General features: G+C 38.8%; 1 protein-coding gene across 1 annotated transcript; it reads left to right on the plus strand.

Moving 5' to 3' along the window:
• Positions 1-790: 790 nt before the first annotated feature.
• On the plus strand, positions 791-9,011 carry LOC106717023. The gene is made up of 15 exons (XM_045685454.1): positions 791-814; positions 1,182-1,322; positions 1,752-1,825; positions 2,199-2,340; positions 2,818-3,000; positions 3,224-3,455; positions 3,826-3,972; positions 4,156-4,767; positions 4,913-5,021; positions 5,538-5,640; positions 6,314-6,394; positions 6,997-7,212; positions 7,320-7,562; positions 7,771-7,920; positions 8,178-9,011. Exons 1-15 carry the CDS (start codon positions 791-793, stop codon positions 9,009-9,011), a joined length of 3,291 nt encoding a protein of 1,096 aa, XP_045541410.1.
• The last annotated feature ends 3,496 nt before the right edge of the window (positions 9,012-12,507 follow it).

A 12,507-nucleotide genomic window follows, 5' to 3' on the forward strand; every position in this document is an offset into this window, starting at 1 on the left:
TTTTAAAGTTACCCCGTTTAACCTAACGCACTCCACCATAGGTTCACCCCTAAAAGAACGGATATGATACAACTCACCATCGTCATCGTTCTCGTCCGTTCCCCTCGTCACGGCTGACGTCACCAGGTTCACCTTCTTGCACATACGTCGGAGGTGCCCTGTTTGTTTACACTTTTTGCACGTATAATTAACAAAACGACACTCTGACGTCCTGTGGTTAAAATATCCACACACGGAACATTGTACTTTTTCCGACCTACTCTCACTCACGCTTAGTTCACTTTTGTTCGGCTGTCCTGTTTTACACAATACTTCTGTAGGCGCGGCGACGACGACGCTGGTCGCAGCGGCTGCGCAGGCGGCTCCCGCTCGCGCGCATCATATGTTCTCGGCCAGCTCCACCACTCTAGCCAGGGTCAGGCCACTCAGATCCTTGCCAAAGATTTCTTCTTTCTCGAGCCCCGGCAGCATCACCATGATGAAGCGGTCTCGGAGAACTTCTTCTAGGTTGCTGAAGCCACAATTAGCCGTGAGACCCCTTAGACGAGCCGCCCATTGCATAAACGTCTCCGCGGGTTGCTGAACTGCAGCGTAAAAATTGTACCGCTCGCCGAAGCCGACGCGTTTCGGAGTGAAATATGCATCTAGGAGTCCTAGAATATCTTCGTAGGGCACCTCGTTGAGTTCTTTGGGTAGTGCTAGGTCTGCTGCTAACTTGTATGTCCCCTCGGAGAGCGCATTAAGCAGTATAGCTCGTCGTTTAACTCCCGTCGCATCGGTTAAATGGTTCATGTCGTTCGCGATAAACCACTGCGTTATGCGATTTTTATACGTCTTCCACATTTGCTCACTGTGATCAAAGCACGATAAAACACCAAAATGTGTTACTAACATTTTGGTTTTTTTTTTTTTTCAAAAGTGGGTATTTCGCTCACTCGTCGCCACTGTTACGTATTTGGAGTAATGAAACGATTGCTTGCTTAGCGCAGACTGTTTATTCAAAGTGTTGTCACATTGACGGCGGGCGTAGCCGCCAGTTCAGAAACATGCGCTGTGCAAACGCATACACAACAGCTACATAATTTTTTCCTTCATTCATCATGTTACTTTTATATTTCACAAAATGATAATTGTTTTAAATTTTTTATTCACATGAGGTAAGATCAATTTTATATTCGCAGCACATTCTAACTAATGAAGAAGAACAGCCGGGGCCATCCACCTCTAGCGGTAGATCGGGCGGCCGAGCTAATCCAGCACTAAACGAAGACGACATCGAGGCCATTGGCGCATTCGAACATATCCCCAGCTCGCTTCTCGGGGTAATTTAGCATAGAATAAGATTGCATTAATACTTTTATAGTAACAATAGCTGTCGCCCGCGACTCCGTCCGCATCAAAGAAAAAGAAACGTAATAAGTAGCCTATGTGTTCTTCCAGACTATGTTCTACATCAAGATCCGTTGAGCCGTTACGGAGATACCTTCAAACTAAAATCTATCCATCCATCTAAACATACGCATTTATAATATTATTAAAAGAGACAGTATTAGACAATAATGTGATTTTATTCTAGTGCTTCGACAATAACATAAAGACATTTTGGAAGAAATAAGCGTTTAAGATTATGCCTTAAAAATAATACAGTAATAATTTTGTAGATATGTACAGTCAGTTGGACTCTGTTTAGTTTATTACTATGTATGTATTTTATTTGGTTTTATGACAAAAATTATATTATTATTTTGTAGGACACGCCACATTTCCAACGGCATGCTGATGACATTGTAGGTGTCGTTACTAGAGCGGACAATTTCAATTATGGGTGAGTTTATTTCAATTTAAAATGTATGTGTCATATAAACCACACAGAAGACAGGATCTCTACTTCTTTTCTTCTTTATTTACCTGTAAGGCAGTGAAAAGAAATATGAAAAAAAATTCTTTGAAAAAGTGTACAATATGATATATGTGGAACAAAACAGTAATTTATATAATACTAGCTTTTACCCGCGACTCCGTCCGCGTGGAATAAAAAATAGAAAACGGGGTAAAAATTATCCTATGTCCGTTTCCTGGTTCTAAGCTACCTGCCCACCAATTTTCAGTCAAATCGATTCAGCCGTTCTTGAGTTATAAATAGTGTAACTAACACGATTTTCTTTTATATATTATAGATGTGCATTTTGATTAAACAGGCCGAGACACGGATTACAACCCTCAGGTCCCTACCCCAGGGACTTGGCTAATCTGATGGAGGAGTTGGAGGTGCTGAATCTGCGTTTCGCCAGATACCGCGCGATGTACATGGACCTTCTGATGGTTTCCAATCGCACTGTTGTGAGTATATATAATATGTGACAGGACTGTGCCAAATGGAAGTCACAAATGGATTTTATGACAGCTTTTTTGATATTGACAAGTGTATACAAGTTTTAAGGGTTACCAGTGAGCAAAAATTACTTAACTTCTTCAGATATTACTCTATGTTGCAATTGAAGTCTCGTAGTAATTACGTCCTATTTAAATTGATACATTCAAATAAATTAGGAAATTAACCTACATGTCTTAACATCGTGCTTTTTTTTATGGAATTTCGAAATTGTGAAAATGGCAACATTAAACAGTTCAGGTGCCGCTCTTTCTTTGGTTAGTTCACATATTTTCGAACTGCCATTACATCCTTGTCAAATAGTATCAATAAAACTTAATAAATAACCGAAATTTGAGTTGGCACGTCAGCGGTAAGAGCACTCTTGTCAACAACGTGTCATGTCAATACTGTACTTTTTTTTTACTGAATGTATATTTGTGCAGCCCCCAGTCTATAGCGAGGCAGAGAAGGCAACTCAGAGGCGTACAATTGAGCTGACGTGCGCTATAATGCACAGCTTTTCGCACGCGTACCACGCAATCAGCGATATAACACTCGACCTTTCGCCGCGAATACCGCAGCTCACTTCAGAGATGGCAACTATGCATGCAACAATGCCTGTCCATGTAAGTTTACATAATATTATATTTTGTAATATTTCTAAGGAAGGATTTCCACTGTTAGACAATACAGTACCTAGTAATACAAGCCTCACGGCAGTGGAATTCTATTACAATTTATGTATTACCCACCACCAAATATAGATAATAGTACAATAAAATATCTTCCTTTATATCTTTCAAATTACTAATTTATATGTGAATTCTGAATGTTTTTAATTTTTTGCAGGCGGTGATCAATGTGGTCCAATCTCCTCGTACGAACAATCAAGCCGGATGGGCGCCCCAGGGTGGTCCTCCGGGAACTGGAGCAGCGCAGCCGACGGCGGCACCTGGCACCGGAAACTCTGGTACTGCATCTGATGATAGCGGCACTTCCGCAGACCAGTCGCAGTCGCAGCAGTCGCAACAACAATCGCAACAAGCTACCGATGACGCGAATCGACGACAAGTGTACATCGGTAAGTGGTATAGCATTTAGTGGAACCGCTTGGTTCGAAGCGAAGTTGAAGCGAAATCGCAGCGAAGTCGAAGCGAAGTAGAAGCGAAATCAAACATTCTTTTGTATGAATAATATACTAGATTTTTACTTAATTTTTATCGAGACCGTCTTTATAGGTGAAATCTTCTATTTAAAATTTTTCAAATGTAAAAAAAAACAATGAAAAGCGTTTCTTGAATTTGCATTAGCATGATTAATAACTTAATGAAGTAAAATATAAAAGAAAAATAGATTAAAGCGAGCATTTTTTATGTAGAACTTAATAGTTAATTTCATACAAGATTCAGTTTGTATGTATCAAATGATAAAAGATTTTTTTATGTATATAGATTTCGAAAACATTTTCCGCGGCCTCGGACACCAAAATAGTGTGGAGGTGGTGATGAGCATGGAGGAGATCCCAGCTGAAGCCGTGGCGGCGGGACACATCATCAGCGCTCCCATCAATCAGATCCCGATACAGGGCGATGGCCAAGGTACAAAAGATACATTTAATACAAACGGAAATATCTTTAATACGATTTGAATGACAATCATAGACAACGGAATTAACATACAAATACAAATTTCAACAATATTACCCTCTTGAGTCTGAACAGTAAAAAAATACAAATCTGGATTTCTGTAGACAGATTTAATTATCTTTTTTTTTGTTACAGTTTTCGCTGCGCAGATGCCGTGGGGTCCAGCTCCCACCGCCGAGTTCATACACACGATTGTTTCCACCGTTATTGAACATAGCATTGAAGGTGGCATTCCGCAGCAGCAGATGCAACAATATCAGCAGCAGCAACAACAGCACGCGCAGCAGCAGCAACAACAGCATGCGCAGCAGCAGCAACAACAGCATGCGCAGCAGCAGCCTGAACAGCAACAACAGCATGCGCAGCAGCAGCCTGAACAGCAACAACAGCATGCGCAGCAGCAGCCTGAACAGCAGCAACAGCCGCGCCAACAACAGCCGCAATCTGTTACCCAGGAACCTGTTTCTGCATCCGTTCCAGTTCGTATCGTTTCTCATAATGCCATAGAGACGGAGCCGTCTGAAGAACCAGCCCAAGTCGCTCTTGAGGCAGATAGCACTACCGAGCAGGAGACCCAGCAGACCGGTCCCGCTCAACATGCTCAATCTGCTCAGCAGACCCAGTCCGGACAGCAGAACCAGTCCGGACAGCAGAACCAGTCCGGACAGCAGAACCAGTCCGGACAGCAGAACCAGTCCGGACAGCAGACCAATCAACAACCTCATGTTCTTCAAAACGATGAAGCTGGCGAGTTTTCTTTTTTTTTTTTTTTGTTAATCAATAATTTAATTTACATTATATTACTATGACAGCAAGTTTAAGATATCGACATAGAAAAACTATTGAAATTAAAATCTTAATAAGGTTTAATAATTTAAGTGTTGTTTTACAGAAGCGCTGAGCCGCGCGATTTCAAACGCGCTGGGGTCTGGAGTCAACACGTCATATGATCGGTTCCTACCCTGTGAGAGTATCAGGCTTCGTCAGAGGGCTAACGCTAAGTAATTTAACACATTATAAAAATATAGATAACTTAAAAATAACTAGGATGTTCCAACATGGTTCGGTTGCACAGAAAAAATTAATTTTTATTATCTAATTAATCAATGTTAAATGTGACAATGTTTGAAAACTCAAATATTTTAATTTTATAATTTTTTTTGTATTTGTTACCTAAAATAAATGATTTTAACGTTCGTAATTTATTTAGAATTTTGTATATTAATTATTATTGGAACGAAGTTCCTTATCGCGCGTTGTGAAAGAAGGCTAAACGGAAAAAATTCTTACGAAAAGTTGTCACGACACTTTTTGCTATAGACGAATGAGCGCTACTTCACCATGGCAACGACGTGACAATATATAACGAAAATTCATACAAATAAAATGTACTTCTTGTGAAGACTTAAGTTTTTTATTCATAGAATAAACATTGGTTCCTTCACTAATTAATCGAAAGGAATTTCGTTCCATCCGGGTGTCCCAACACACCTCTCAAGATTTTTTATCTTTGACAGTGAACAGCGAGAGCAGATGGAACTGATGGTGCGCATGCGCAACGAACACTTGGCTTCTCAAAACATACGTCATCTTGAGCAGCGCGGATGCCGTCTTAGTAACGTAAGTTTCCTTTTTTTTATTTTATCTCATTCAAAGCAATAATCATAGATAAATCCACGAATTACTGAAAATATTTCTCGTAAATTACTTTTTCTAGCATAATATTAGCTATTCTTATCTATATATCTATATATATATAAAAGAAAGTCGTGTTAGTTACACTATTTATAACTCAAGATCGGTCGAACTGATTTACCTGAAAATTGATGGGGAGGTAGCTTAGAACTAGAAGATGGACATAGGAACTTTTTTTATCTTGTGTGCATTTTTTTTATTCCGCGCGGACGGAGTCGCGGGTAAAAGCTTGTATATAATATTAATGAAAAATTAAATACATAATATGTATGAAAGATGTTAGTGTACTTAATTTCAGCGTTGGTTAGAAAATAGTAAAGTGAACCATTACAGTTAAAAGTTGGATTTAATAATTTTTTTATCTGTTTTGTTGGGATTTTCGTCCTTTTAGGACATGTCTATCCCATAGTGCCTTTTTTATCTTAAAATAAACAAGTTGGCATCATCATATCTCCACAATTGAAGTTGGGTCTGACAAGATTGTAAAAAATTAGACCGACATCAGTTAGATTAACTTTTAGCTCTGCGAACAGCAGCTGGTATAATAAATATATTGGATGTTTTTAATATTGCAGTTCTAATATTTATTAATTTACAGTCGCAGTTCACGATCATGGAGCATCTGTTGCTCAGCCGGTCTTCGAGTTTGGCCTATATTAATGCCTATTTGGTGGCTGTTGTAAGTTATATCTTTTATTTTTATTATAACATAAAAAAAAAAACTTAATAAGTAGTCTATATGTTTTTCCAGATTATGTTCTATATCTGTGACAAATTTCATCAAGATACGGTCAGCTGTTACGGAGATATCTTCAAACAAACATCCATACATCTAAACATTCGCATTTATAATTAGTAAGATGTTAGTAAAACAAAAGTCATGGCATGTGTTTTAAAAAATTCTATTAGTAATAAAAAGTCTTATGTTTACGACATGCATTAGTTTATTTATTATCAAGCAATTAAACTTAGGTTGAGTAAATTGTAAAAAAATATACAAAAAAGGGACCAAAATTGCATGCCAATAGCAGCAAAGATGGTTTTCATGGTAACGGTAATTTTTATCAAATGTCATCAGACGTCTACGTTGTCATTTGAACATTTGAATTTTGACATTTACATTTGAAAATTTTACGCAATGTAAAATCTAAACCAAAGTATTTCTGTGTAACAGAAATGAATGGAATTTTTTAATTTTTTTTTATAAACCCGATAATGAAAGTTATTCATAAGAGATGTATTTATTAATGGAATAGATCTTAATATATAATATTTTTGCAGGCAAGACAGGCGTTTATGCCAGGACTTATGCACCCAAATTCAACGGAGGCACCGATAACACCGGATGAGTACAATCATGTACATCGTCATATTCTAACATTTGTAAGACAGATTCTACAAGAATCCCGCGCCTCTGAAGCCCCGAACCCATTCGTGGTTATGACCGAATATATCTTGAATAGAAACAGGAACTTTATTGAGGATCTTATGGACATGGTAAGTTTTTACTGTTTTAACCGTTGGTTTCCACTGATGAAACGAAGAACGAAAAAAATAGTGAGTGCTTATTTTGACAGTCATCAATTTTTGTTTTTTTTTTCTAGAATTCCGGCTACCGTGTCCGCTGTTATATGCGACCTGATGTTGATTTATACCGCACTTTGACTAACTTCTTTAATAGTCGGCTACCGCGTTTGGTTACGACCATTATGTCACCCAGACATACTTACATGATGCCTGCTGAATTCTACGCGTACATTGGAGAATTGCATCGCGATCTTCTTGGTCTCATTATGTGCTGCACCAACAGTGAACGCGGCTTGCAATCTGTCCATCGACATTTCCTCGTAAGCAAAACTTTATATTTATTATTTGATCGGTGAAAGTGTTCGTTTGTATGTCAATTGCATTGTCACATTTCTCTAAATTTGATACGTCGAATTGGGTTATTTTTTTCATTATATCCTTGCAGGTCACAATTTAGAAACGATGATCAGAAAGAAGTGTAATAAATAAATTCGGTTGAACATTTGACTATTTTATTTTTAATTTCAGAACCAGTTATTGGATGGGGTCGATGAGAACACTACGTTATATTTGACCACATTGGCACATGAGATATTCAACCGGATGAACGTAACACCAGTGTACGCCTCGTACCACAGCCTCCGCATGCACCTGCATATGTTGTCTGAATACAGCATGGTACGACTATTATCTTTAAACATCTTTAAAAAAATTAAAGTACATAATAAACGGACTTTGTTTTGAAAATTATAATAAAATAAATGGCACGGTCGCTCCGATTAATTATACCCATTCAAGGTTCGCCCGAAAGATATCTGATAGTATGTTATTGTGTAACAGTTTAGTAATTATTAATACTATTGTCAATCCATTGCAGAGATATTGTCAAAGTAATGTTGAATTTAATCGGATTCATTTCCTTTTTTTCCCAAAAGGCGCAACGCCAAAACCTCGAATCGCGAGAGTCAGGCGTTGAAGAGCCGAGGCGGTCGCAAGAGTTTGGGACACTATCGGATATGCGCCAAATGCATACACCGCCGGAACGAGGATCACCCCTCTCGCAGCCGATATCATTTTCCTCCATGCGACCTACAGTAGGCCCCCAGCCGACTATGTCACCGACACAAACCGCACAAACCGCACAAACCACACAACCTACAGTAAACACGAGACCCACAAACAGGCCCGTACTGCCTTCGCTGGTGCCACTGTCTCAAATCACACAACCCCCGACGGGTCCCATGCCGCCGCCTTCGACGGCATGGCCTTTTCTGCCTCCCGATTTAGCCGAACAAATCGGTTATTCGAATGCTATAAATTTGTCTGATACCAGTAACCCTCTAACGGACTCCATTATACAAGCTCTCACCGAATATATAACGAATAGCACCGCGCCCACCTCGTCTTCGGTGGGTATAAATACCGATATGCCACAAGACGCAGAGACGCAGACGACTCCCACAGAAGAGGACTTCGCTTGTAGTCCCATCGGATTCTTGGAAAACGAGGAAGATAATGTGGAGGAGGAAGAAGACGAGGAACCTCAATCGGTGCAATCCGATGAAGAAAACGTTGTCCCCAACAGCGTCGGAACCGGCACTGATTTCCGTTTTAATGGAAGACGTCATTCCGGCCCTAGAGTTCGCAGGCTCCCGATCATTTCCGTGGCGCCAACGGTTCGAGCTGATCCTGCCCCTAACCCCGAACCAGAAGAGAGACCGAGACCGAGCACCGAGCCACAAGGCCGCCACCAGCGCCGCAACCGGTGAGAATTATTTTTAATCTTTTAATATTAATACAATAATAGTTATCTTCCAATAGTTTACATGATACAACTTTAGCATAATCATTAGAAGGCACATTCAAAGGTAAAGTGGTTTAGCCTAGCTGAAAATCAGTTTTTAAGTTATATGATGCAGTAATAATTGATAAAACATAATTATGATCACCATTGTATATACAATCATGCATAAAATAGTATGCATTGCATATAGTATTTTTTACCAAGTTTGTATGAGCTCGTAAATGCTATTTGCATTCGCTTCTAATTTCGATTTATTAAATAAGGGTACATAGAGAATGAGCAGCAGCAGAATAAATAAGAGCACAACACAACACCAATTGTGATATTTGCCAGCTTTCTACACGTTGTCACAAACCGCTTGTCTCATTCAACAGGTAGTGTGAGTACATCTCTGCAATGGCTAGGATGGTAGATGGTACATGAAAGTGATTCTCATTTAAACAAAATTTCATCACAAAATACAGTGTAATCTCATTAATCCGGCACTATTAAAAACCGAAGGCTGCCGGATTATTGGAATGTTCGGATTACTGGGTTATACTGAAAAAGTCATCGGTAATAAATAAAATAAAGCATTTCATAGAGAGAATAAATGTTTATAATGTATTATGGAACAATTGAATTAACATGTAGGCAAATATGTAATTAACTAGTTTTGAAATAATCACAGGCACCCTCCACCCACGCCTCCTTTCCCCCTGTGCGAGCAAAGCGCACAGGTATAGAGGGGAAAGGGAGGCGTGGGCGGAAGGTGCTGGATTATTGGACGTGCCGATCTATCGAAGTGCCGGATTAGTGAGATTATACTGTATATGGAAAATTTATGGAATTTATTTGTAATTGTAACAGCAATTACAATAAAAAGATCGATTCCATGACATTGACAGCTGATCGTTGTCAATTTGTCAAGCTGTATTAACATATTATAATTGCGGTGAATTTTAGAGTTGGTGATAATCTGAAGTGTGAAGAAAAAATGTATTAAATCATTTAGAATAATGTCTGAAATAATGGGTTCGATTATAAATAATATGAGTTCGTATACGTACGCTTAGATATCGAGTGTTGCTATATTTAAAGAGATTGTGGCGCCCTCATGATATGACAAGTTTAATTTTTTTATTCTTGATCCGGCTATACAAAAAGCTTGTCCAAATATGACATTCTGATATTAGACTAGGCTTATACGTAACAAAAATATTTTCAATAATATTTCCCTTAAGAAGAATTATGCAGAGGAACATTTCAGACATACTTTGGATATTTGGAGACGTTTGCCTCATGGTCCGGGAGCCAGGTGCATTTTCGGTCAATTATTTCCTCTCGAGCGGAACTTCGTAAAATGCATAAGGGACTTATACTATGAATACTCGCGACCGTCAGCTGCGACTAGGTGGGTGGGGTGGGCAGTGGCAGCCTCCCAAACATGGAGAAAGAAAAATTTTTTCAGTCATTTCCTCTCATTTGAAAATTTATCAGAGTATAGTTTATGTTGTATTTTGAAAGAAAAACATAGTCAGCTGACCATAACACGGTGGATTATACGTCAGCTGGCTGTGCTAGTGTAATGTAAAGTGTGTCGTCACAATATCCGCGCTAGTATATACAATATACTTAAGAAACGTTATTTCCTCCCGGATGAAAATTTATCACAGAATTGTTAAAATACTCTAGTAAATAATAAAAAAAATCAGCTAGCTGTAAGTAAAGGGAAAAGTCGTCAGCTGATAAGTTTCAGTGGGTCATAGATGCTGTTGCGTTACATTACACCTTTCAAGGTGCCAGCTGACAAACTTTCCACCGAGATACAGCAAGCTGACATTAATTTTCATTAATAGTAGCATATAAACGATCACCAGGTAAATTTTTAGTTGAGAGGAAATCACTGAAAAATAATTTTTTTTTTTCATGTTAAGGAGCCAGCTGACATATAATCCACCGTGTTATGGTCAGCTGACTATGTTTTTCTTTCAAAATACAGTCAAAATCTGTTATAACGACATCGAAGGGACTACTCATATTGAGTCGTAAAAACCGATAGTTGTAACAACCGGTGACAGGTATTAATAGGAAAGATATGTATGTAACATTCATCCAGGACCTTTGATTTTGGTCAATTTAACCGGTATGTTGTTCTAAACGATGTCGCCATAAACGGTTTTGACTGTACTACATAAACTATACTCTGATAAATTTTCAAATGAGAGGAAATGACTGAAAAAAAAATTTTTTCTGCATGTTTGGGAGGCTGCCACTGCCCACCCCACCCACGGAGTCGCAGCTGACGGTCGCAAGTATTCATAGTATAAGTCCCTTATGCAATTTACGAATTTTCGATTGGGAGGGACTTGGTCATGAAAATCTGTGGCTGGCTTCCGGACCATTTCAAGGTGCCAGCTGACAAACTTTCCACCGAGATACAGCAAGCTGACATTAATTTTCATTCATAGTAGCATATAAACGATCACCAGGTAAATTTTTATTTGAGAGGAAATGACTGAAAAAATTTTTTTTTCTTCATGTTTGGGAGGTTGCCACTGCCCACCCCCACCCACGGAGTCGCAGCTGACGGTCGCGAGTATTCATAGTATAAGTCCTTTATGCATTTTACGAATTTTCGATTGGGAGGGGATTGGTCATGAAAATCTGTCGCTGGCTCCCGGACCATCAGTTTTATTAGCATTTAACAGCTTTGCTTACAATGCCTGTACAAAATACGAGTATGCACATCTGCTATTTTTATATCTGTAACACGTTCCATGGCACTATGATTAGCCAGGCAAGTTGGTGACACTAAGCGTGTGAACGTTTAATTATTTTTAGAAACGATCTGTTATAACCCTTCACAGTATGGACGTATCGATTAATCAGCAATATATTGACGACGAAGTTTTCCATTGTTGTAATTATTGTGCAATATCTGCCATCAGCAGATATAGCTTTCTTTATAAGTAATTTATTCAAATAATTCAGTCGATTGCTAGAGCTCGAGGTGACAACCCGGATTCGGAGACCATCTAAGTTTTCAATTAAAAAGTGTGTGGAAAAGTTTTGGGTTTTCTTTTTAAAAAGAACCCTAGCGCCGCCCGCAAAACAATTGGTGTCAGAAGTGGGATGGATTTGATTTAGTAGAACTCAACTGCTTTGGTTGAGATGTATTTGATTTAGTAGAACTCAACTGCTGTGGTTGAGGTGTATTTGATTTAGTAAAAATAGTAGATTTAGTAGAACTCAACTGCTGTGGTTGAGGTGTATTTGATTTAGTAAATTTAGTAAAATTAGTAGAATGTATCGTGTCTTTGCATATATACGATTTCTTAAGACACGAGTCGGAAATCGCGTTTAGTTTAAATTTTTATTAAAATCGCACATGTGTACTCCCGCCTTAACGTTTGAGTCATGCGATGCGTTTTCGCGACGCTGTTCATTGAATTTGCGCTTGCGACATTCCGCGATCGTGT

This window comes from Papilio machaon, chromosome W (genome assembly GCF_912999745.1).
Source record: "Papilio machaon chromosome W, ilPapMach1.1, whole genome shotgun sequence".
Classification (NCBI taxonomy): domain Eukaryota; kingdom Metazoa; phylum Arthropoda; class Insecta; order Lepidoptera; family Papilionidae; genus Papilio; species Papilio machaon.